Below are 23,776 nucleotides of genomic sequence, written 5' to 3'. Positions count from 1 at the left end.
CTTTTACCAGCCAGGAACGACAGTTGAAGACGTGAAAACAAACAACGTTAATAAGAATTAAATAAATGGCCGTCGCATCCGGCCAGGTGGTTACCGCCTGGTAGTGGCCGATCAGCTCGGCTAAGAGTTATCCGGGCCGTCCAGCTCTCTGATAATTATGAAGTACTTGGAAATAGAAAGTATAAGCAACATAAGAAAATGGAAGTAATCATTTTGTGCGTTTCTAATGCGTGACATCCGGTTGGTTTTTGTCCCCGCCGGCGTCATCATCATCCGACGAACAACCTGACCAAGGTTACAAACTCCTGGTTTTACCCTTTACATGTCAATTGAGTTAGTTGGCTTCATATTGCAGCCATCGACCGTACAGCATACAACTCCTGGGAACTGTATAACTACCCTTACGTAGGATTCCAACAGCTTATACCACTCTAAGCATCATGTCGGACCTCACTGAACCTGGTTTCAAGGTACGTATGTCTCCCGTTTACGACGGTTCTGCGTTCCCAAAGCGCTCACGATGGACTACTATGTAGACCAGCGACGTTCTTCTGGTGCGTCTCTTATCAAATGATAGGTACCCGTTTATCTGACAGGAAACGTATAGTCCCTGGCTTCTGTTTTTGAGAAGATGCCTGATGACGAAAAGAAGAGTCAAATTAAGAAGGTGAGTGGGCAGAGCTTTTCAAATGGTAAACGATATGCTTAGGCGACCCAACGCAGACAAATGGAGTCTTTCAGCTCAATGTGAAGAACAGCCAAGGGAAAGAAGCTGTCTGGGCGTAAGTTCGAAGCTTGCTCAACGGTAGGAAATATACTAACACTTCCCAGCATTGACTTGAAGAACGAAGGCAAGGTTACGAAAGGTCCGGCCAAACGACCCGGTGGGTTTTTGAGAGGTATATATTGTACAGCAGTCAACTAATGACCGATTATTGCAGATGTCTCAATTGCTCTAAGTGATGGTAGGTATTGAGCTGGCCATTCAAGTAAGAGAATCGCTCAATCTTGATCTCTCAATCAGACACCTTCATTGGCCTAGCAGATGGTAAAGTGAATGCACAAAAAGCCTTCATGACTGGCGGTTTGAAGGTTAAGGGTAACGTGAGTCTTGAGATCTGGGGAACCTCAGGATATAGGGCTCATCATGTCTATAACTGCACAGATTATGCTTGCCGTATGTCTTACCTTTTTCGCTATGTTTTTCGCTATGTTTCGAGATTGGCAGCTGACCATTCCTTGTGTAAATAATACGTAGACTAAGCTCGATGGCGTGCTAAAGGTATGTCATCTGGCTGTTGTTTTGTAACATTTTTTGTACTGACCAGTAAAATCAGAATGCCAAAGCGAAGCTGTAAATAGTAGATTTGTCTGGTGGGTTAGTATTTGTACATGAGTGCATAACAAAAGCTGTAGCCAGATGTGAGGCTTTTGCAATTGTGCTTGAGGCAGTACCTCTCCATGCCTGCCTGGGGAAATGGTTAACCATCTTGTGTATTAGTATTCAGTTGTTATTTCATTTCGCTGTACAAGTATGATCCGCGAAATCAGTTGTTTTCTTATTAAAACAGGCATTTTAAGTTGCTGATCTTTGGAATATCTCCCAGAGCACAGTTGCATATAGATGTCTGTTATGTCTCACCATTTCAATTGACTTCCAAAGTGTTACAAAGTCCTACACTCTGTCCTGACTTCTCGCTCGCTGTGCCCTTCTGTTCTGATTCATCTAAGTTGCCGTTCTCCTCAACGTTTGCAACTCCACCCTCTTGGTCAGAATTCAAGTCTGCCTTCTCCACGTCGTCCTTTCTATCTTCTTGCGCTTCCGCATCCTCAACGGTCAGCCTCCTTTGCTCCTCAACAGTCTCCACCTTTATTCCATCCATAGCATCAAACCATCCGTCAATTACTCTTGAGATACCTTCCGCTTCTGACCCCTTAACGAGCTGGTAGTAGCTAGGATTGCTCTTCACTCTGACAGAAAGGAATGACCAATTTACGATGTCCATCATGTCCGCCTTCCTGCCGTCAGGTCGGCGGGGTCTGTCGACGGTAGGACGAGGAGGAGGTCTGCGACCCTTGAAAAAATTGTTGAGAGCTTGAATAGCTCTTGGGTCGATCGAAGAGGATGGTGTAGATCTACGTGAAAGAAGATCGAGGATTTTAGATTCCAATGGGAGACCCTCTTTGAGTACTCGAGAGATCATGACTTGCTGCTCTGCCTGGCACATGATAAACATCCTTCCACCCGGGGCAGTGGGGGCCGCCGAAACCACAGCGAAGCCTTGCATCTTCACCAATTCTTTCGCTGAATAGCTTACCAGGTGCTTTTCAGGCTTTGCTTTGGGCCCCTTGCCTTCGGGTCTCGCTTCCATGCGCACGTACTGCGTGCCCATAATGATGACGCTTTCACCTCGCACTGGAAGTGTCCAACATGATTGACGAGGGGCGATGATAGCACGGATAATACCACTCGCAAAAAGCTCAAGAACAATGGCGATATCCGTCGGTGCCATATCACGAGTAATGTAACCGATACCATGAAGCACCGGTTCAAACAATTTCTCATCTTTCAAGCGTTCAGCGAACGGCTCGACCTCGTCGCGAGGCCGAGAAAGGAAGCCATCGACGTTCATCTCGGTTCCGGATTGAGTGACAAGATCGGCGGCGACGGTGGCACAAGCTTGAACGGATGGCACAAAAATGATAGCACCGCCTGTCACGGATTTGAGAATATCGTAAGTGGGTTTGATCATAGAGCGAAGTAAGGTAGGACCGTGGGGAATTGTGAACGATTTGATGGACACAGAAATATGATTGCCACGATCTGAGGGAGCGAAACTGAACAAAGCGGGAGGTTGTGAAGCGACAGGTTTTCCCCATTGATCCAACGGCCCAGGGTCAACCCCAAGCCATTCAGCAAGATCAGAAGGATCGCTGAGAGATGACGTCGTACCGACGATTCGGGTTCGTGCAGTGCGGGCAAAAGTCAAAATCTTTGATACGGCAAGTTCGTACACTTCATCGAGAAGGTGTAAATCTTCAAAGACATACAGCCCCAAGCGTTGAGTACTCAGGAAGTTATCAATTTTTTCATTGCTCAGGACTGCAAAAGGTGTCGTAACTCCAATAGCAGGCCCTCCAGAGAGAAGTTGGTCAAAGTCGGACACGTTGAAGAGAGGTCTGATGATTACCCTTCGCTTTGGAGGACATAAATTTCGTAATCTCGCAACGGTCTCATGTACAGCGTAGCGCTCAGGCACCATTATCAAGACAACCGACTCTTTGTTGTGTCGGAAAGCATTCCTATTAGGAGTTAGTTGAAGAACAGGGGGGAGCTCCTTGAGAATTCACGTACCATATAGCTCCCTCAGCCAGTAAAGTCTTTCCGCTTCCAACAGGAGAAGAGACAACAGCGTTCATAGAAGTATTATAAAGCATCCAGAAGGCATGGCTCTGGATTGTATTCAACGTGTCCAACGTCTGAGCATATCGCTGCTCTAGCTGGGGATCATTGAAGCAGGAGCGGCGCAGGAACGGAATGCCAAGGATTTGCGTGGATTCCTTTGGAGGAGGCGGCATTATGAGATCGCCCAGCTGAATGACGAGTTGCTCGTAGGACCATAGCCATTTGTCGGATATGGAGATAATCGATATCGAGTCTGGAGGCACATCGTCAAAGGGTAGGAAAAAGTCGATGTCGATAACCGTAGTTGAGGGCGTGACGCGGACACTACGCCATTGATAGATGTTCAAACCTTCTTCGTCTTGTACCCATACATAGAACGGTTCGCTGCTCCCCGAAATCTTGTTATGCCATTTGAATTGTGGTGTGACCTTTACGGTGATTTGCAGTAGATCATGAGTGATCGGCCGCAAGGTGTGGGTAAGGTTGACAGTTGGGAACATCATTGCGGCATCCAAAACAGCCTGCCCATGCTTCTCGTTCATGTGAATGAACTCGCCATTCTCTTGAGCAGTCATGTCTCGGAAATCCGAGATGGTCATGCTGTCGGGCGTATACTGAGTAAGTTTATGAATGGTTTCACGCTGCAGCACCTTGAGCTGGGCGAGACCATGGTCGTAAACCCATTGTCGGCGTTCAATACATTTGCTGAGCTCGACCAGCAGGTAGGAGCAATTGGCCCAGTTACGGCTAAGAGCAATCTCAAGCAACGCGCGAATAATACGTCCAGCATTCTAATTCTCAATGAGCTGATTACCTGGTGGATCGGATGCGTCACTCACTTGTGCAACGAATGCAGCGTCAGAAACGAGAGCAAAATCGTTGATATAGACGTTGGAAATATGCGCTTGGAGCAGGATATTGACTTTGTTGCGCTTGTTGATCGCACCTCCCTTTAAAAGAATTTAGAATTAATTTGCAGACTTGTTTATGAAAGCCTCGAGATCACTTACGGCAACTTCCAATGGGATGACACCGCTGCCAATAATGGCCTCAAGTTCTTCAACTTCGCTGTCTCGAAGCTGAATTTGCTCGAACTGCACGGCTTGATATCAGCTTTTTATTCAGTCAAACAATTTGCTTTAGCTTACTTCAGTCGCTTCACACAGCATCTGGAACAGATCTGCATTGCTCATTCGCGGATTGAATTTACTGTCTACAGAGGATTGCAGGGTCAGCCATATCAAGGCGACGCAAAAGAATGGGCTTACTGAAGGTCTCAATAGTGGAAAACCTGAGGTAGTACTTGGCTGCAATGCGACCTAGATCCGTGATACCGAATGTGTTGGCCAAATCATCATATCGAACCATCCTAGCTTTTTGAAGAAGGCGAGCAGCTTGAACGATAAGCTCGTTGCGCTTATTGCCAAGTTGCGGGTCGTCTTTTGTAACATCATGAGCCATAGCTGTGAAGACAAGATGAGCGCGTCTTGAATACCATCGTTATGAGGTTCTGCACTGACCATAAACCCAAGGGTTCTTCTTCATGCGAACTGGGCTGATAATTAACATTGCCTCAAGTGTAATCGAATGGACGCACTTACCGAAGAGATAGGTGTAACTCAACCATTGCATCGCTTCTTGAACATTGGTAATTGTTCCTAAAGCCACCTCAGCGTTAAGAGCATCTGTCATGCCGGGGATGAATCTAAGATGGGATGTTGAATTAGCTGCTCGACAAATGGCACATGCTACTCACTTGGATTCGATAGGCGTCTAAAGACGACATGAAATCAGTCTGTTGAAATTAGCTAATAAATGGATGCTCACCTGAGACATGACCGACGTCACATAGTGATCAACCTTGTCGTGGGTGGTACATATGAAGCCGACTCCACTTGTTGCGTATCCAGGTCGACCAGCTCGACCGAATATTTGAAGGACGTCTAGGACAGAGAGATCCATGAATGAGCCTTTGCCAGTGTCATAAACCTGGGTGCCTTTGATGATAACAGCATGTGCCGGAAGATTGACACCCCATGCTAAAGTTGAGGTACAGCACAGGACCTATGACGAATATCCGTCATTGGTGGTATTTGCGCGGGAAATCAACGAAACTCACGTTAATGCAACCATCCTCAAACATCTTTTCCATCATATTCCTGTCTGTTCTCAGCATACCGGCATGATGGATACCGAATCCGGCGTCGAATAGTTCCTTCATCTCCTTGTTTTTAGACTTGGAAAGCTCTGCCCTGTACTGACTGAATTTTGCGTGACCATCGGTCTGGAAGAAAGTGGAGACACCTTCTTCTAAAGCCATTTCCTTGAGAGTCTGTGCAGTCTTGACAGTGTCTCGCCGCGCATGTACAAACACCATCACTTGATGACCAGCCTCCACAAGTTCAGAGACCTTGTAATCATGTTAACGTGCTGCTTCTGAATGAAATACAGATAAGTACCTTTTCAAAAACGACTCGATCCATATTACGTGCCGAGACGGCTGAACGAGGCTTTCCAGAAACACCAATGAAATGTTGCTCGAGAGGAACTGGTCTGAAAGAAGCGTCGAAATAAAAAAGACCTTGATATCGGTTTACCCTACAAGATGGTGGTTTGCGATCGAACAAGCTGTTACGAGTTTGCGACGTACCTCAAGAAATCTCCAACATCGACATAATTCGGCAGGGTGGCACTGAGACCGACAATACGAATGAGAGATTGGCTTGATTCAACCTGTTTTCTGTCAGCAATGAAAGTCTTTGGGATAGCACAAGGACTAGTATGTACTTGTCTGAGTGTTCTGGCCACAATAGTCTCAATGACAGCACCTCGATCTTCCGCAAGCAAGTGGACCTCATCGATGATAAGCAATTTGACTTTAGAAGCCAGTTCTCCTTCACCTGTCGGCTTTCTAGTTACGACATCCCATTTCTCAGGAGTTGTCACAATGATCTGCGTTTCTTCGATTTCTTGCTTTGTTAATTGCATGTCACCAGTCAACTCTCTGACCTTGATACTGAGCCATGCAAGGCGTTTTGCAAATTTAGACACAATTTCTGCAGCAAGGGCCTTCATGGGCGCAACATAAATAACCTTGAAAGCGTTGCGATTGATGTTGAAGCCTGAAGGATGGGAGGTAGGACCGTCGATAACGTGCTGAGACAGAACGCGGATGATTGACATGATAGCAACATCAGTTTTACCCTATAAAAAGCAGGTGAGCCTCTAATTTGTACAAGCGGCAGTGTTATAGACTCACGGCACCAGTGGGCGCTGGAAAACAAATGGTCAGTCAATACTTCGCAAGCAAAAGGCTTCCTCACCGCAAATCAACATATTCTCGTTTGTGTTCATAGCAGTAGGTTGTACGATACTTTGCATCCTATTCAACTGAATGTATTTCTGCGACAAATGTTAACTTAGCACTGTAAGCACGGCCTTTTGCTTACAGGGAAACACCCTCTAGCTATGGGTGACAATTCAGCAATCTTGACAGGGCGCTCTGTTTTCTTAGGCGGTATAGGATTGGCTGGAGGTATAATAACCTCTTCATACGTCTTATGACAGGATCAGGGTCTATCTTACCATCAACAGAAAAGTTGAACCCACATCTGTGTATTCTCGCTTTGTACCCTCAGGAAGCGCGAACTTCCCGCCATGGGAAAGAGGGACGAATTTGTTTCCCGTTGCTGTGTAAACATGAGGCAAAATCTCTTGCTCGACCATTTTCTGTATTTTCATTAACGTCAGCTGAATCGGAGCAGGAATCGCAACAAATCAATGAAAAACCTACGGGACCATCCTCCGAGAACATCGCTTTGGGACCTTCAATCTGCTCTTGCAATCTTTTATTGATATCTTCGGCGGATCCAACAATGTCTGAGATGTCTATGATTTTCTTTCTATCCTTGACCTTCCCCTTTACTGTCATCCTGGCATTTGGTAGATATGCGGGCTTGTCCATCTGGACAGGTCTCGTTTCCTTCTTGTCCTGCGCGTTCTGTGGGATGATTAGGCGAATATTCAACAATACGATGCACATTGAGCACTCACAGGGGTAGAGCGCAAACAACTGTCAATCACATCTTGTCTCGCTCCTGGCTTTAACAATTCCTCGACCAGCGACAAGGCATCGCCTTCGAAGCCCATGACCTCAATCAGTTCTGATTGTATATCATCGTTTGAGCGCGGGGTAGACAGAAGGTTGACAAGTGATCCAAAGGTCGCAGGAATGTGCCTATAATACCGTATCATCAGCCATGATAGGGGGTGACTGGCAACAGCAGAACACACTGGCGCAAACGATCGACCAAATCAGCTTTCGTTGACGATGACGACTCGGGCGCAGGCGTGGATTCGATAGGAGGAGGCTCCAGAGTCACAGATGGCAGGCCTGTTTCGGTTAAATAGTTTAGAACTGAAGGCCATGGTGAGGTCTCCAAGACTGGTTCAAAGTCATCGATGGCTTGAGCACGAAACCTAACAATGAACAGATGATCAGAGATGTGTTGTGAGGAAGTGCATTAATTACTTACTGAGAAGGGCCCCAGCTTGAAATAACAGCTTTCCAACTATCCTCAAATGTTGGAGGTTGGGGCTGGAAAAGAGTGCCCAGGTAATGTTGGACAGACATGGACACGCGTGATGCTAATGTCAACCCGGGTGGTTGGGAGATCTGTGCTGCTTGTTGTGCTCGTCTTTCTCGGGGATTGTTTGTCGAAAAGCAGCGAAGGACCTGAAAGGAAGACGAGGTAATAGCACCTTGGTCGATTAACGAGCTGCCGCAGCGAAATGCAGTATCTGAAGCGAAAATGATGGCGGGCTCACTGCTCATACATCCCTCAAGAAAGAGCGAACTTATGGATCCGACGACTACTATATCAATTTGGTTCCGTTCGTACCTGGACAACAGACTGTGCTGTGGAAATGAGAGAGCTTCTCTACTATCTAGATCAACACATGCATCGATTCCCTCCACAGCATTTCTCGCAGGACTCTAAGGGCTTGAATGGGATATCATTCATTTTGGATTCAATGACAGCGTGGTGAGTGGTGAGGATTTGTCCGTCATGGCGAAACGATGGAGGCAGCCACGACTCATCACTACGAGTACTGTAGCTTCACATATTCTTTCACTGCAACGAGGCATAGTAAGTAAATACTTCCGTCCTCTGGTCGACTGATAGCACGCTGCGCATGATGCTGCACTTTTGAGACACTAACTGTATTACTTCCTTGTTCGAACCTTCGCAATTACGCCTTTGACCCCACAAAGACGCGACGATCTAAAAAAGTCAATTAGAGTGTGGCGTGGCGGCACTGTGTCTATCATGTGGCTCTTAGTAGCTGTTGCTTCTTACAAAAAGCATTCAGAGACCGGCCCGTGAGTTCAAGCAAGTATTGACAACTGTCTGTACTACCTAGTTTGCAGGATTTGCAATTAATTAATGTCATCCAGGGGGGCGCTGTTAATGAACGATTGTCATTTCTCCACCATCTCTGTCGGCGCCGGTCATGCGTCATGTGCCCACACTCATGCGCCCCCGTCACGTGCCACAGCTCACAGCGTCTAGAAAAGCTTTTGGCACAAAGAAGACCCTCGATAGGAACAAAATAAATGAACCTGGATTATTTAGGCATGAAAGCTTTTACACCTCTTCGGACAGATGCTCCGATTTACGAAATGTCGTTCACGCAACCATCATCTTTTGTCTGACCCATCGTGGGTGGAGGCATGAAACAACTACGTAGGTCAGCTGCCCACTTACCAAAACCTGTAATAGGCAATCATGGATCGCACAATAAGTCCCCGCAGATCGAAGGAAAATAGGGTATAATTGTCACCAAATGACCTTGCTTGTTAACATCGGCAGCGCTGCCGGTAGTTGACTTTTGTTCTACATTGTCCAAACTTGCAACAGGCATTCTTGAATCGAGCAATAAGTAGGGGAAATCGAAAAAAAATAGTATCTATTCCACTTACCAAAACCTGTAATAGGCAATCATGGATCGCACAATAAGTCCCCGCAGATCGAAGGAAAAGAGGGTATATTGTCACCAAATGACCTTGTTAACATCGGCAGCGCTGCCGGTAGTTGACTTTTGTTCTACATTGTTGTCCAAAACTTGCAACAGGCATTCTTGAATCGAGCGATATGTAGGGGGAAATCGAAAAAAATAGTGTCTATTGTCGTCCGGTGACCTTTTTGACATCGGAGGCGCTGCCGGTAGACGACCACCTAGGGCTTGATGATAGCGACTTATCGACACCCGGAACGCCTCACAACACCAAGCTTGCCCAAGAAAACTATATAAACGGACGCCAAGGCGGTAGGTATGAGACACCCACCACTCCCTGCCAAGCTCAAGACAACAAACAATGCGAATCCCTCTCGACGTTGCACACTCGGTAGTACGTGCTCTGCACACCATCCGTAGTGACTCTGCCCAATCGGGTAATGTTACCCAGACTTCGGTTCAGATCCCCAGCAACCAGCCAGCATGGGCCGAACCACTTTCCCCGAACTTGGCTGCCTTCTCTATTGAGATGGATCGATGGCCAGATTGGGCGGGACAAAAAGTGGGAGAACCAAACAAGTATGTCAATCAGGTACTCACCAACTTGGGTGAACGAACCGGTGTAATGCCCTATCTCAGGGTTGGAGGTAAGTAACCTATGTCATTTCTTGCACTCTTTTCCTTGTCATGTCTCCCATGTCTCCTATCCATGATGTATGGAGCTATACTGACTTCCTATAGCCAACTCGGAAGACCGTGCGACGATCGACTTGTCCTACGAAGTGATGAACGCCACTTTCCCCGCAGCCACTGAAGAGGTACCGGTTCCCGAAGCAGACAGCATCTCTATCGGTCGCGACTTTTACGCTCTTTCCGGTAACCTTCCCGATGGTACACCTTTCCAGTGGGGTGTCAATCTCGCTAGTCTCAACCGCACCGAGACTATTGCGCAGGCGAAGCTCATTGCAGACACTTTCCAAGGAGACCGAGCCCATTTGACTGCCAATGTCCATCTCGATGGTCTCGAGATAGGTAACGAGCCCGATTTCTACAGTAGTGGGAAAGGATTGGGTGCGGCATGGACGCCGGCAAATTACTCTCAAACATGGCTCGATTATGCCCAAGGGGTATCGGAAGTCATTCAGCTGGGTGGTGACGGTCCCTACCTTACTCCTGGTGCTATGACCGGCTTCGAGGCTCCCGCCTGGACACCTGAAGCTTCTCTCGAGGCTGGGATTCTGGACGATGATGACATCCGATCCGTTGTTAAGCAGTTCAACCAGCACGTTTACTCTGGCGCTTTCGCGGACGGTTACCCTTTGTCCCCTACGGGCAGCTTGATGGACAAGGGGACTGTGCGGGCAAACCTTACCACTCGAACCTATGGGCTAAAAGCTGTCAAGAGTGAGGGTCTGCAATACGTCTTTGTAAGTTTTCTTACAACTTTCTACCATTCAGATTGAGATCCTGACTGATTATCGTTGTAGGCTGAAGGTAATTCATACGCCAAGTGAGTAAAGTCTAGGACGATTATGGAATATACAGATACTGACGAACAACAGCCACGGTCAACCTGGTACCAGTAACACGGCCGAAGCGGCCATTTGGGCCATTGACTGGATGCTTCAACTGGCTTCTATGGGAGTTGAGCGTATGCACTTCCACCACGGTGTCGGATTCCGCTACAATTTCTTCCAGCCCGTCGCTACCGATGCTGATCACGACGATGGAACCAATATGACCAGTCGAGCTCACATTCTACCCGCTTACCATGCCGCTCTTATCGTCAACGAAGCAATTGGTACCAACGGGAACTCATACGTTGCGGAAATCAGCACCCCAAACGATAACGTGGTGGCGTATGGTATTTGGGAAGACGGCGATTTGGTCCGAATGGTGGTCACTAGTACCGAGGTTTACACTACCGATGATGAAGACGCGCAGGAGGGAAGGAACAAGTTTGAGCTCAACCTTGTCGGCGTTGAAGGAAGGAACGCAACCGTCAAGAGGCTGTTTGTCCCTCAAACCACTGCAATGCACGGACTGTAAGTTTCCCTCTTTCTTCTTCTCGCAACGCCTGAAACAGACACTGACAAAGGTTTAGTACTTGGGCTGGTCAGTTTTTCGACACTGAAGATGGTAAACCAACTGGAGAAGTCAGCGAGGAGACTCTCGATAACGGCGTCCTTCAAATTGATGCCTCTTCCGCTGTTCTCATCTGCTTCAAATAAGTCTCGGTTGGGTACGAGGAAGAACAAATAAGGAAAAAATCACACCTCCAGGAAGTGGAAGAAAGAGAGGAAAAAAGACCGATAAGAGTTGAAAAATTGGCGCAGGAAGTTTCAAGATATAATTTAGAAGTCAGGAAAGTTTTGGTTTACTTATGCTGGAAGAATGTATAATCCTCGTACACTTGCTCGCCCGTCGTAAGCCACAACTAGCAACGTAGTAAAAGGAGGGTTGTTTGCTTATGACAGATGTTGTGTCATTTGGTGAGGAGCGAGACCGCGGTGCTATTCATCTGTCCAACTAATTGCCCATTTAGCCATCGGTGCTTAACCCAGGTTGGGGATCCCGAGTCGCCGCTATCAGCACCTTGAGTGTAGTAAATGTAAAGCAGTTTGTCTTGGTTCGATTCTGGTCACGATTGGATGATGTCCCGTCGGGTACCTGAATATGGATTTATAATCAAATACAATACACAGTCCAGAGATGTACACATCCACATCTACATATCTAGAATACCCTTAAGCCACCAAGCTCCGCCAGTCCCTCATCAGCAGTGCCGACATCCAATCCCACAGTCTTTTCAGCTGTTGCACCCTTCATGCCTACACCACCAAACAGACTTGAAAACAGCTCATCCACTTGCTCCTCGTGCCACCCATGAGAAAGGGGAATGGGGACAACAAAGTTTTGCGCTTTCTCATGCACAGTATAACTAATGAAAAATCAGTCAATTGCTGTACTGGATTCGCAGCCACGACCACTCACCGAAGCTTCCTTCCTTTACTACCTCCACGCTCAGCCTCTCGCTTCTTCTTCTTTTCTCTTCTCAAGTGAGTCAAGTCGGCAGCAGGACCAGAACCAGATCGAGATTCGATAACTTCACGAAGCAGAGCTCGATATCCAGTCTCTTCACTCTCCATCAATGTCTTTTCGGCCTCGCGCTATAGTGGTTGTCAGCAAAAATGGTAAAAGTTGAACATATAAAAACAACTTGCCTTGCTGTTGATACCAGATTCGATAGCTTCGACAACGCCGCCAGCACCGTTCTTCATCTGTTGAAGGAACTTGCTTCCACCTGCTTGTTTTGAGCCGAGCTGCAAGGAAGCCGCTTGAATTTTGCTAGACCATTTATTGAGGATGGGTAAGAGTTGGGGATGGGATCTGGGACGTATTAGTTGCCATGTTCGGCTATAAAATCAGATATACATACCTGTCCGCAATACCCAATGACTCCTTGGCAGCTTTTATCCAATATGCTTGCCCTTGAGCATCATCACCCTCGGCCCTTTTTCTCTTGCCGAGCGAAACGTCCTCTCCTAATTCGCCCGGCAAACTGATAGATTCTCTCAAAGTAAAAAGACGTTCATTGAGTTCACCGAGACTCTTGAGGATGGAAGCCTTTTTATAAGCAAGTTCGTTTTCCGGGTCTTCGGGAAGGGTGGGGGGGACGGTGTTGGAAGCAGTGAGGGCTTTCTGGAACGTGATACGGAGGGTGATGAGGGATTCAAAGAGAGCCTAGGAGATGCGTTAGATTGTAACGAGCCGATTTTCGCCATTAGACTCACCTTTTGCTTTCGGATGGCTTGGCCCTTTTCAACATCTTTAAGACGAGAATTTCTGAGAGAAGCGACGGGATCGAGCGCTTGCTTTGAGCCGTTGGCTCGAGGTTGGGGCTGCTCTTCCTCATCTTCGTCTTCATCCTCACCTTGCTCGTCTTCATCACTTTCCTCTTCATCCTCATCTTCGTCCTCTTCATCTTCGTCATCTTCATCCCCATCCTCATCTTCATCTCCCTCACCATCGCTACCCTCTTCACTTCCATTTCCCTCTCTATCATCATCATCGTCATCGTCGTCGTCGAAAATCTTCATCCTTCCAGTCTTCACACCTTCGTACTTTGGTCCAGTCAAAGTCCCACCACCGGTGCCTCCAAGCTCCATCCTCAGTCTAGATGGTCCCACGTCAACATAATGTTCTCGTCCCTCATCGCCTTTTCGCTGGATATCGTGTGAGTCGAGGTTGGAGTAGGCGCTTTCGGGATCTGGGACAGATACATTGTTTGAATGGAGCTGCTTGAGCTGTTGGGCGAGTGAAAGGCCAGACATGGCGGATGGAAATTGAGTTACTTTTTGTTTATAGACGAAGAGTTTTGACCTGTTCTTTGCGGGTAGCTGCTTTTGAACTTTTTTTTCCAAAGTGTGTTACGTAAGCTATATGTTTGGCTCTGAACATTATATAATAAGCTGCGCGCGCAACGACGTCGGCCCGCTGTGCATTAGATCAAATGTGATGTCTGCATTCTCCATTTGACCCTTTGTTATTGACTTTCATTGTCCATCTTATATACCCATACACCATGTTCTTCCACCTCTCTGCCCTTTCCGTGTTCCTTGTCGTTGCATTCCGTACGTTATTTCTTCGTGGCTTCACATTCACTGCAAGGCATACAACGCATACTCACCTCTCAACCCCCGCCAGTCTTAATCTACTACCGCGCACGCCTCTTCCCTCTTGCCGCCCGTTTTCTCCCAGACACAGTCGTCAACCGATTATCGCATTACACTCCATTAGAATCATACTCTTTCGCAGACCAGGCGGAAGCGGGTATGAGCAGTGGAAACTTTGATTTGGAGGCGAATAATGGGGAGGGAAGTGGTGAAGGGAGGTTGGGGCTTGATGAGGCCGGTGTGGAGGAAGTCAGGAGGATAATGTGAGTACGGGGGATTGGTGTGGAGTTGTGGAGGAAATCTTGAATATGGGTGGATACTGATGTTCGGGGATAGGGCGATTGAAAGGTGCACGTTTGATCAGGCGAGGTTGATCAGGCATAACCGCATTCTTGCCAAGAACGGTATCGCCCCTGATGGTAAGTGATGAGCGTGATGTAGATAATGCAAGTCCAGCTTCTTACCATCTTGACTGTAGGAACTCCTCTTGACAGAAAGGCTATTACGCACCTTTAAAACAATCTACGAACGGAACGCTAAACAGATATGTGTTTGATTGTATACCACATCAGCCAAACGACGATTTCATCTATCGATACACCTTTTGATTTCGATCCCTTTTTTAATTTTTTCTTTTTCGCTTGGATTTTGATCTATCATGTTGTTAATAATATCCGGTATTATTATGCAGACGCGTAAATCAAATGCATGTCTAACCGTCTATACACCATACAAATACTCGAAGAACGTGGGTTTGCTTTCCCATCCTCTTGCCGATACTCTCACCCCTGGGTTTATACGGCCGTACATTGCATCAATTCTGAGACGCGAAAAACCGGGTATATCCCCAAAGTCAGACTCGTCGTCCATATCTACCCATCCGCCTGCCATGCTATCTTCACTCTCATGACCGGACGTCCTTGGGATCGTCAAGCTATCGCCGAGAGTGCCAAAGTCGGAACCGCCCTCCGAGGACGCATATCGGGAAGACGTCGTTGAAAAGGTTCTTATCAATTCGTTCTCGTTTTCCGATAAGGACAGGTCGGACATCTCTGGTATGGGCGTGATGGTGGTATCGCCCTCGACAGAGTAGCTGACGATCTCTGCATCGCCCATTTCGGTTGCAGTGTCGCTGTCGGATTCTGTGAATCCGCTCGATTCATTTGACTCGCCCTCGGAAAGCGAGTGATAGCTCGAATGATAGTTGCTTTCGGAAGACGATTGGCCAGAGACTTCGCTGGTTTCTGGAGTGGCTAGACTATGACCAGCGATGGGATGGCGGTTGGGCTGTGCGATAGAAGGGACAACGACGTGAGTGACTCGAAGAATTTGGCCCGAGGTTGTTGCAAGGTCTTGGCCTGCGCTTCTGTCAGCACACCATTTTACTATTATTATTTTATTGAAGTGAGAAGGATCATCGACTCACTCCACGAAGCAAGCTCGTAATAGCGAGAAAGAAGATGGATGACGAGACGGTCAAAGCTTTCAGAAAGGCACCAGGTCAGGTGCGCAGGTGAGCGCGAGATTTCCAAGATGGCAGGAATTTGACCATTCTCGATGGGGAGATCCGGCAAGATGTCAAGGCCTCGATGTGTGGGAAGCCTTCGGGCGGCAGATGAAGTAGACGCAGCTCCCGCTTCGGAAGCATAGTCGACTAGTCGTTCATCAATGACTCGCCACTGCCCGTCTTCCTGTGCATTCAAATCACCCCACTCTCCGCCGAGCCACTTTCTGATTTCGGCATCTGCCTTGGTGACTAGGCCTTCAGCCCGTTTACCTCGCTTGCGGAGCATAGCACGGGTTCCCTTCAACGAAGTGGAGAATGAGCCTTGACGAGAGTCTGGAGAAAAGGGGTCTCGTTCGGGGACGAGAGCCGGAGGGACGGGCGTGGAGCGTGGGATTGCGCCGGCCGGGAACGATGGGCGCGAAGGACGTGCTTGAAGCGGTACTGGAGGAGCATAGTCGGTTTTTGTTGGACGTACGATATGCGGATTCGAGGCAAAGGCCGCTGGTACGAGTGGTGCCCTATCAGCCGCCACCCATATACTAACCACATAGAAGGGCACACACCATTGTCAAGTCGCCTTATTACCCTCTTGCCTTTCCCATTGTACTCTGGGGCGGCGTTTGACCTGGTGTCGCGTTCACGGCGAGCTGCAGCCTTTTCCCTCTGCTGGGCGTTGTGTGCGTGCACCTGGCGAGCTGCCCTGTTTGCGGGGTTCTGGAGGATGGCGGGGAGGTAGAGGCTGCGGAAGTAAGTGCTCTGCGGGCGCGGGGTGGCGCTTACGGTGCTGGTGCTGCTGCGTTGTCTGCCATTGCTTCCGTGGTGTGCGTGGAAGAGTGCACGGACAGGTGTGCACGGACAGTTGTGCACGGACAGTTGTGCACGGACAGTTGTGCACGGACAGTTGTGCACGGACAGTGGTGCACCGAAAAGCCGCCGGCGGCAGTGCGGCGGCGTCACATGGGGCAACAACAAGCCGTGCCTAGATCGTGATCTCTCGTTTACTCTGATTCGCATGCGTTCTACATTCTTCCTTCCTTCCTCCCCCTGCAGATGCACAGCGACCCAAATGAATGATCTATCAGCAGCCTCGAGGGAAAAGATCAGGAGAGGATACCGCGCTTGGTAAGCACCCACTCACAGAGCCAGTCCCAGCGGTCCGCCCACCGCCATCCTCCTCTCGGTACTGACACCAGCACGCACCTCACAGCCTCCACTGCAGGTCTCGCAAAGCAAAGTGCGATCTCGCAAGTATTCCGGGTCTCGCTATCTACGCCATACGCATGCTGATCCACAATCTTCATAGGGAGACATTGACGCGCCCTCTTCTCCGCCATGCAGCCGATGCAAGCGCGAAAGCCGAGAATGTGTGTTTGCTCCCTCTCGCCGGGGAGGAAACAACAAGAAGAGGGCACGTACGGATTCAGAAGACATTTCCAGAGAGGACGAAGATCCGCCGCGCCCACTGGGTCGTTCCACAGCCGAAGTTACGTCGGGCGAAGAACATTCCTCCCAGACTTTTCCGTACCCTCAACCGCCTCCACAGCCCCGACATCCATCTGTGCATAATCTTCTAGGTCATTCTCCGCCACCCGCTCGATACCGTCAGCATTTCGGCCATACATCTTCCAGTTCACAATCGTCTCCTCAAACTAGCTTTTCCGCCGACCATGCAACTCCACAGACCCGACCCACACTGTCTAATGTTCAGTCTCACACAGCCACAGGATACCCAGACTCTCCTCCTTCACCCAGACGAAGACGCACGGCCAATCCACCGTTGCACGCTGCCGATCCAAGTAGTATTGTTGTAGCAGACATGCGTAATGAGAGTGATGCGTTGCAGATCCTTGCGCTTGCTAGTGGTCAGGCAGCAAATAGGGATGGTGAAGAAGAGAGATCTGATAGGCATGACGGCCATAGCGTGCCAGGCACTGTCGATTCTACAGGTATGGGAGGTCATCAGCAGCAAATGAGGGGAGCGCCGTCGTCTCCGGAAAAAGAAATGCAGCTGGCAAAGCTGGCGCAGTTCCCTCTGGTTAAATTGGGAATCCTCAGCGTTGAGCAGACGACAAGACTTGTGGACATGTTTTTCAGGTGTCACCATCACTTTTTCGTTAGTGTCTCCGCTTCTTGCATTGCTCAACTCAAAATTCAGAAAATGCTAACTCTAAACTTTAGCCAATTATTCCCTCGGATGGCATCCCAAGGACGCTTGAACAATTATCCGTCTTTGCCCAAAACGAAAAATACCTTTTGGCGACCATCATCATCATTTCGAGCCGGGTGGAAAACACGCCAGAGATGAGAGAGATCCATGAACGCTCATGGGCAGTCATGCGCAGGTGGATCTCCAAAGTCCAATGCCTCGGTGAACCACCCACCATAGGCCTCGTCGAATCCCTCCTTTTACTCGCCGAGAACCTGCCACGCACTTCACGTGAGATGATGTCTGATGATTCTACCGAGACGGATGCGATAGAAGAGCCGCACGGTGTGGAGAACAGGCAGGCTTGGCAGATGATAGGTTTGGCGGTGAGGAGTGCGTATGAGATGGGGTTGGATAAGTTGGGTCTGCAGTTGATACCGGAGACAGAGAGAACGCTGGAGTTGGAGAGGGCAAAGTTGGTTTGGGTCTGTGAGTGCGACCATGTCCCTACACGAATTGACGTGATGCTGATTGTTTGGCAAGACTGCTACCTTTTTGACAGACAGTGAGTTGATTAGTTTTAGCTTTGGATTTTATTCCAAACGCTAATTTTTTTTCCTAGTGTCTCTATGCGACTCGGTAAAGGTTTCTGGACACGAGGTGGCGCAGTCTGTTTCCAAGGCTACTCTTCCTCTGCTCAAACTGGCCCTGCCGCTGCTCTCGTCAATTTCCCCTTTTTACGCGAAATCAGGCCTGGCGATCCTCATAGCGATCATCCACAAGATGACTTGGGTAGTTTGGTACAGGCGTATCTGGAACTGACGATGATGATGAGTAACGCGCATGATGTACTTTATCCTAATGCGGCGAGAACAAGGTCACTTGTTGTGTAGGTATTTTTTTAAATTTTTTTTTGTCTTCTTTATGGGACAAGTACCCGAGAAATGCTGATGGTTGTTAGTTACGGAGAGTACTTCAAATATATTGACGAAATGGCACGATCGCTGGATGGGTTCAAGATTTTATGGCGACGTAAAAAATGGACACTGTTCCCTCTCACTGACACTGTCTGGGTCATGTTCTACTACATACAGCTCTATATATGTGCCTTCAGTTTCGTCAGTACCTACTTGGCCTACTTACATAATGTTATCAACTGACGTCTCTTGCAGCAAGCGCACGTCGAACGGGCAACTATCCGAGGCGAAGAAGAGTACAAACTCTTGGAACAACGGCACAAGGAACAAGGAGGTACGACAAAACTCGCCAAACCGTCTCTCAGTCTTTTCCCGCGGGGTGCTGCTCAAAGTCCCGATGCGCGATACATTTTCCAAATGTGTGACGCCGCGAGAGAACTTATACACATTTGCGTGGATAATCTGTACCCTGGTGGAGCGCTGCCTTATCTGCCTTCAAGGTTCTTATTGTGGTTCACGTATGGAGCGATTGTGCTGTTGAAAGCTATTTACTCAGGGGCTATGCTCAGAGCGGACCACAAAAGGTGAGTACATTCTCCATTTTTCTTTTTTTTTGGGTACTGAACAAGATTGTAGAACCCTTGATTTGATTGACCGGCTTTGCACTTGCTTTGCTCAGTGCTCGACAGACGAAGAGTACCCCGCGGTACGATACGGCAAGCAGCTCGAAGCACTCCGCAATAAGCTTGCCGGGTTATCAGACGTCAAAAGCACTCAAAGCCCCAATGGCTCTCAGACGGTCAGACTTCCTCGTACGCAAAACCGGGCCCCAGAGGTCCGCGTCAGTCCATCCCAGACTTCTACCTCTCCCAATACAGTGCCTCCGCCCCAACAGTTTGACCCACGGCCGTCGACATTTCAACCTGCCCGGCCTCATGCTATGCCAAACGAACACGCCGTCAATACGCCGACGTGGCAGTTACCGGTCTTGCAGCAGTACACTCAGCCAGTCACATTCCCATACCCTACAACCCCAGTCTCCTTTACTACGGGTCCTTCTACAGAAATGTCTGCGCCATACGTCGCGCCGCCGCACCAACAGCCATTCATGGAATTTGGTGTGGCGCAGTCATCAGACGGTTTGAATTTGGGTATGAACGACCATCATAACTTGGGGTTCACCACGCTTGATGATTGGTTTGGGTTCGGAACAGCCGGTACGGCTGGTGGAGCTGGCCAAGGTGGGAATGGAGTGGATGATCCGATGGGATTGGCGAATGTCGGGTTGGATCTGCAGGATTTCTGGATGAACGTCGGGCCGGGTGAGGTGAGTGTGTGGTGGTGGTTTCTTACATTTGCTGGTATTGGAAAATATAGCAGATTTGCTGACTCCCCTTTTTTCTTCCCTGATCAGGCTCAAGGAGGGTTCCCGTTCCGATAAACAGCGTTTCTTTCCCTGTACTTTTGTTACGACTAATACAGAGCGATTAATGTTAGGATAATGTATTACTAGTTAATTACCAAGGAAAACCAAGCGACTTTTTTTTCTTTCTCCATTATCATTATTATAAGATACAAGTGCCCCATACATCTGCACACCTACTAATATTTTGTTATATTCTACTTTTTCTTTGGTCTCTCGCCGAATATTCTGGTGCCTACTCTGACGCTGCTGCTACCCTCTTTGATCGCCTGTACGAAATCGGCGCTCATACCCATACTCAACTCCAGCTCGTCCTCCTTGGGAGCACCTTGTACACCGTTCTCCGCCAAAGCCTTTGCCAACTCTGTCCGTGTGCGCTTGAGACATTCGAAATCAGGATTAGGTTTCGTTGGGTCATGCGAGGCATCCCAAGAACCGATAGTCATAATGCCTAACAACTTTAGTCCGGGGCATTTTTCAATCACATGCATGGCTAGGTCAACGAGCTCGGCCGAGTTGCTCGGAAGGGGTGATAACCCAGATTTGGAGTCTTCGCCAGAGGTGTTGACTTGGAGGTAGACGTTGAGTTTGGATTGACGGGAGGGAGGGAGGGATTTTTGGAGAAGGTCGGCGACTTTGGTGGAGGAGAGGGTCTCGAGGATAAAGAGGTTTGGAACAGCTAAATCCGGGGGTGTCAGTCAAGAAGAAAGACTGAGTGAAAATGGGAAAAGGAGCGTACAAGCAGCGAGTTTCGATTTGTTGCTTTGGAGAGAGCCGATGAAATGCCACTTGATGTCGTCGGGCAGCTACTTGACAGTTAGAGACTGCTTGATTTACGCACAGGTATGCCTGACTCACAGCAGCAGCCTTGTCTACCATCTCCTGAATATAGTTCTCCCCGAAATGACGGTAGCCGGCATCGTAAAGAGCTTTGATGTCAGACGCGGGCTTTAGCTTGGAAACAGCTACCAAGCGGGGCTATTTCTAATTAGCGTGGACTGTTCAGTCGCATCTCTTGTGTATTTGTAGTGCATACCTTGGCACCTGTACCTGCAGCGTTATCGATATCCTGCTGGACAGCGGCAATGTTCTCTCTGAGATCTGAGGCTCTGTCCTGGGTGTATTCGACGGATATGGGTGCTGCCATTCTTGCGTATGATCTGACGGTTCTAGTGGTTGCTGCAGCTGTGCGGTGTACGAGTCTGAGCATGCGTATAAAGGTGCAGATGGAGAATGGCTGAGTGGGATAGAGAAGAGTAGCAAGTCGGAGACTCGCACGTGGTTTCCGCGTGACTCTCGCGTGGGACCGACGAAACTCGAACTGCTTTTTCGTCCCAGCCCTTTCTTTCCTCGCCAGCCGGCAACTCGCTCTGTTGACACTTGTAAAACCACATCCTCTTTTCCTCGTCTTCGACTCCCCAGCATGGCTCTCCCTGCGGCCCGCTCAGCGCTCTCGGCGCGCGCCTTCATCCGCCCCGCAGCTGCTCTCAACGCCGCCGCTTCATCGTCGCGCTACCTGAGGTGTGTCTTGCTCTCGCTACAACTCAAATTACATTACTCACATTCTACAGCACAACCACCCCCCGCCATGATGCTCCCGTGGCTACCACCCCCGGCAACTCTGAAACCGCCCTCCCGGTTCCGCTTCCCGGCATAAAATTTCTTTCCATGCCTCCTGTCACCCCGCACCCGCCAACCCACGGCATCCACGTCGCGACTCTCCACCTCCAAGCCCACCACCCTTATAACCTCGACCTCGTATCCCAATTTGCAGTCCACTCTGCCCACTCTCTCAACATCCCAACCTCCCTTCCTGCTTTCCTCCCTAGGGAGAAGAGCTTGTACACCGTGTTAAAATCACCGTTCGTGAAGAAGAAGGCACAGGAAAACTTTGAGCGCCGGACACACAAGAGGGCGATCAAGGTGTATGATGCCGATCGCGAGGCGATCGATTTGTGGCTGAGATATCTCAGACAGAATGCGCTCCCGGGAGTGGGTATGAAGGCGTACATCCATGAATGGGTTGAACTTGGGTTTGGCAGGAAGGAGGCCGAAGGGCAGAATGAGATTGAGATGGAGGTCGAGGAGAAGAGGATACAGGATGCTGCTGCAGAGCTGGTCAAGGCTTTGAGCGAAGGAGAGGGAGAGGATCAGGCTGAGGGTGTGCAAAAGATTGTTGACGCTGCCAGGGAGGAAAAGCCAGCGGAGAAGCTCAAGGAGGAGGAGGCCAAGTCATCATAGGTTGTTTATATGCATATTCAGGACTCGATACATGTAGGCTGCATCCAGGATCTGTACAACAAGAACACGGGTATCCAAACACATGCGCTTCCATCACAGAATGTTCTATGTCAAACCACCCTCGTCTTCCTCCAAGGCCTTCTTGATCTTCAACAACACACCCGTCTTCCAGTTATCCAGCTTGGTCACTTGGTCATATTGATACACCGTGCCAGTAAATTTCTCCAAATCGGCTTCCTCGCATGCGTCCATAAGATCCTTGGCGAATTTGGCTTCTCGCGTAGAGGGGAATGTAAGGTCTTTTTGCGCAAATTCCGTGAGGAGCTTGTGGGTGGTGACGAGGTCCTACATGAAATGTTAATAACAACGGGAATATACAAAGCAAGACGTTCACTCACACCCATAGCCATTGAACAAAGAGCAGCGCGCAGCCAGTACTCCTTGACAGAATACTTTGTCAGAGCACTTGTCAAGCTCCAGTCTGCCACAGTTTGGTACAATTCCATGGATTTTTGGAAATCTCCAAGATCAGCAGAAATCTCGGCGGCTTGTTGGTAACACTGATTTGCCGTTCTAACTCAACACTATCAGCTTCCGGGCTTGAAAGATTTCAAGAGAAAAGGACATACGCATTGGCATCTTCCTGCTTGTACCAGTCTCCTGCTCTGACAAAACTGTCTCGGGCCTTGGCCGGATCGATACCATCTTGGGCGTAAATGTTGGCAATTTCCTTTTCCCTATCCGCCGCTTGCCTGAAAAGACCTGATTCAATTAAGAGCTTGATCGCTTGGTGCAAAGCAGTCACGGCGGCTAAGAGACGGCAGCCGTCAGCCCCGCTTTATCTCTTGCTACAAAGACACAGGACACACCCTCGGGGTTGCTCTTCTTGTAACTCTTGGCGGCGTTGTGGAACGCGTTCATGGCGTCGTTGTTCTCATTTAAACGGAGGCGACATGCTGCTTCCCTATAATCGGTTAGACACCCGCGCATGTACGCATATATATATATATATACATGGACGCTAGACAGAAACGCACCTTTCGTAAGCCTGGCCGGACTCTTGCCACTTGTTGTCGATTTTGAATGCGATTGCAGCCTGCACGTTCCTGGTTAGCCGCCAGTTGCTGGGTTTGTGTGGATGGCTGACTGACCTGGCTGAAGAGGTCGGCTGCTTCTTCCCACTTTGAGGATGAGCTGCCGAACCACCCGACCGAGGAGGAGGCCTTCTTCTCTGCCTTTGCGATGAGGTCTTCTGCGCGGGAGGGCATTGTGTATGGATGGAGAGGAGGAGATGACACTCAGCCACTCTACAGTCAGACAACTCCCCCCGCCGCCGGTGACGTCGAGGCTCGCGGCTTCGAGCATATTCGGTGATTGTCGGCGAATCCCGATTACTCAGCGAGTGGCGCCTATATAACCTACTTCCACCACCATCCAACGAA

General features: G+C 49.0%; 10 protein-coding genes across 11 annotated transcripts; 5 read left to right on the top strand and 5 right to left on the bottom strand.

Annotated features, from left to right (window-relative positions):
- The first annotated feature begins 318 nt into the window (after positions 1-318).
- On the top strand, positions 319-1,637 carry CNI01560 (sterol-binding protein). Its single transcript, XM_024657803.1, has 10 exons — positions 319-470; positions 537-554; positions 608-667; positions 724-782; positions 832-884; positions 942-965; positions 1,025-1,104; positions 1,166-1,177; positions 1,259-1,282; positions 1,338-1,637. The coding sequence occupies exons 1-10, from the start codon at positions 441-443 to the stop codon at positions 1,356-1,358; spliced, it is 381 nt and encodes a 126-aa protein (XP_024513518.1). The 5' UTR covers positions 319-440; the 3' UTR covers positions 1,359-1,637.
- On the bottom strand, positions 1,603-8,209 carry CNI01550 (RNA helicase, putative). The gene is made up of 22 exons (XM_024657802.1): positions 7,942-8,209; positions 7,700-7,885; positions 7,460-7,643; positions 7,200-7,406; positions 7,016-7,135; positions 6,856-6,963; positions 6,730-6,808; positions 6,666-6,679; positions 6,194-6,610; positions 6,057-6,139; positions 5,866-6,004; positions 5,526-5,816; positions 5,234-5,470; positions 5,163-5,179; positions 5,008-5,111; positions 4,927-4,956; positions 4,675-4,869; positions 4,555-4,619; positions 4,417-4,500; positions 4,246-4,356; positions 3,356-4,197; positions 1,603-3,303 (listed from the first exon to the last, which is right to left on the bottom strand). Exons 1-22 carry the CDS (start codon positions 8,037-8,039, stop codon positions 1,647-1,649), a joined length of 5,268 nt encoding a protein of 1,755 aa, XP_024513516.1. The 5' UTR covers positions 8,040-8,209; the 3' UTR covers positions 1,603-1,646.
- Positions 8,210-8,373: 164 nt separating this feature from the next.
- On the top strand, positions 8,374-11,825 carry CNI01540 (expressed protein). 2 transcript variants are annotated; one of them, XM_024657801.1, is made up of 10 exons: positions 8,374-8,451; positions 8,525-8,556; positions 8,682-8,799; positions 8,865-9,128; positions 9,190-9,349; positions 9,405-10,071; positions 10,166-10,851; positions 10,912-10,934; positions 10,987-11,469; positions 11,529-11,825. In XM_024657801.1, exons 6-10 carry the CDS (start codon positions 9,786-9,788, stop codon positions 11,653-11,655), a joined length of 1,605 nt encoding a protein of 534 aa, XP_024513563.1. In that variant the 5' UTR covers positions 8,374-8,451; positions 8,525-8,556; positions 8,682-8,799; positions 8,865-9,128; positions 9,190-9,349; positions 9,405-9,785; the 3' UTR covers positions 11,656-11,825. The 2 variants fall into 2 exon arrangements, with proteins under 2 accessions (XP_024513563.1, XP_572968.1); XM_572968.1 differs by lacking the exons at positions 8,374-8,451; positions 8,525-8,556; positions 8,682-8,799 and having other exon boundaries at positions 9,061-9,349.
- Positions 11,826-12,086: 261 nt separating this feature from the next.
- Positions 12,087-13,792, bottom strand: CNI01530 (transport-related protein, putative). Its single transcript, XM_572677.2, has 5 exons — positions 13,219-13,792; positions 12,864-13,168; positions 12,649-12,814; positions 12,419-12,594; positions 12,087-12,365 (listed from the first exon to the last, which is right to left on the bottom strand). Exons 1-5 carry the CDS (start codon positions 13,756-13,758, stop codon positions 12,161-12,163), a joined length of 1,392 nt encoding a protein of 463 aa, XP_572677.1. The 5' UTR covers positions 13,759-13,792; the 3' UTR covers positions 12,087-12,160.
- Positions 13,793-13,938: 146 nt separating this feature from the next.
- CNI01520 (conserved hypothetical protein) lies at positions 13,939-14,825 on the top strand. Its single transcript, XM_572816.2, has 4 exons — positions 13,939-14,058; positions 14,132-14,363; positions 14,437-14,519; positions 14,579-14,825. The coding sequence occupies exons 1-4, from the start codon at positions 14,010-14,012 to the stop codon at positions 14,614-14,616; spliced, it is 402 nt and encodes a 133-aa protein (XP_572816.1). The 5' UTR covers positions 13,939-14,009; the 3' UTR covers positions 14,617-14,825.
- CNI01510 (expressed protein) lies at positions 14,790-16,500 on the bottom strand. Its single transcript, XM_572792.2, has 4 exons — positions 16,388-16,500; positions 16,171-16,346; positions 15,527-16,108; positions 14,790-15,458 (listed from the first exon to the last, which is right to left on the bottom strand). Exons 1-4 carry the CDS (start codon positions 16,414-16,416, stop codon positions 14,821-14,823), a joined length of 1,425 nt encoding a protein of 474 aa, XP_572792.1. The 5' UTR covers positions 16,417-16,500; the 3' UTR covers positions 14,790-14,820.
- A 121-nt stretch (positions 16,501-16,621) lies between these two features.
- CNI01500 (specific RNA polymerase II transcription factor, putative) lies at positions 16,622-20,188 on the top strand. Its single transcript, XM_572987.2, has 10 exons — positions 16,622-16,729; positions 16,815-16,851; positions 16,911-17,720; positions 17,786-18,242; positions 18,297-18,318; positions 18,376-18,642; positions 18,715-18,871; positions 18,926-19,254; positions 19,307-19,997; positions 20,085-20,188. Exons 1-10 carry the CDS (start codon positions 16,674-16,676, stop codon positions 20,109-20,111), a joined length of 2,853 nt encoding a protein of 950 aa, XP_572987.1. The 5' UTR covers positions 16,622-16,673; the 3' UTR covers positions 20,112-20,188.
- Positions 20,189-20,216: 28 nt separating this feature from the next.
- CNI01490 (conserved hypothetical protein) lies at positions 20,217-21,307 on the bottom strand. Its single transcript, XM_572790.2, has 4 exons — positions 21,130-21,307; positions 20,952-21,071; positions 20,833-20,899; positions 20,217-20,772 (listed from the first exon to the last, which is right to left on the bottom strand). The coding sequence occupies exons 1-4, from the start codon at positions 21,301-21,303 to the stop codon at positions 20,291-20,293; spliced, it is 843 nt and encodes a 280-aa protein (XP_572790.2). The 5' UTR covers positions 21,304-21,307; the 3' UTR covers positions 20,217-20,290.
- Positions 21,308-21,455: 148 nt separating this feature from the next.
- On the top strand, positions 21,456-22,384 carry CNI01480 (mitochondrial ribosomal protein, putative). Its single transcript, XM_572818.2, has 2 exons — positions 21,456-21,614; positions 21,665-22,384. The coding sequence occupies exons 1-2, from the start codon at positions 21,517-21,519 to the stop codon at positions 22,332-22,334; spliced, it is 768 nt and encodes a 255-aa protein (XP_572818.1). The 5' UTR covers positions 21,456-21,516; the 3' UTR covers positions 22,335-22,384.
- On the bottom strand, positions 22,339-23,630 carry CNI01470 (vesicular-fusion protein, putative). Its single transcript, XM_572788.2, has 6 exons — positions 23,486-23,630; positions 23,372-23,430; positions 23,204-23,298; positions 22,964-23,144; positions 22,733-22,907; positions 22,339-22,679 (listed from the first exon to the last, which is right to left on the bottom strand). The coding sequence occupies exons 1-6, from the start codon at positions 23,600-23,602 to the stop codon at positions 22,440-22,442; spliced, it is 867 nt and encodes a 288-aa protein (XP_572788.1). The 5' UTR covers positions 23,603-23,630; the 3' UTR covers positions 22,339-22,439.
- Between the last annotated feature and the right edge of the window lie 146 nt (positions 23,631-23,776).

Source organism: Cryptococcus neoformans (genome assembly GCF_000091045.1).
Source record: "Cryptococcus neoformans var. neoformans JEC21 chromosome 9 sequence".
NCBI classification, from domain to species: Eukaryota; Fungi; Basidiomycota; class Tremellomycetes; order Tremellales; family Cryptococcaceae; genus Cryptococcus; species Cryptococcus deneoformans.
Note: the sequence above shows the minus strand (reverse complement) of the source record. Positions and strands in the feature narration are given on the sequence as shown.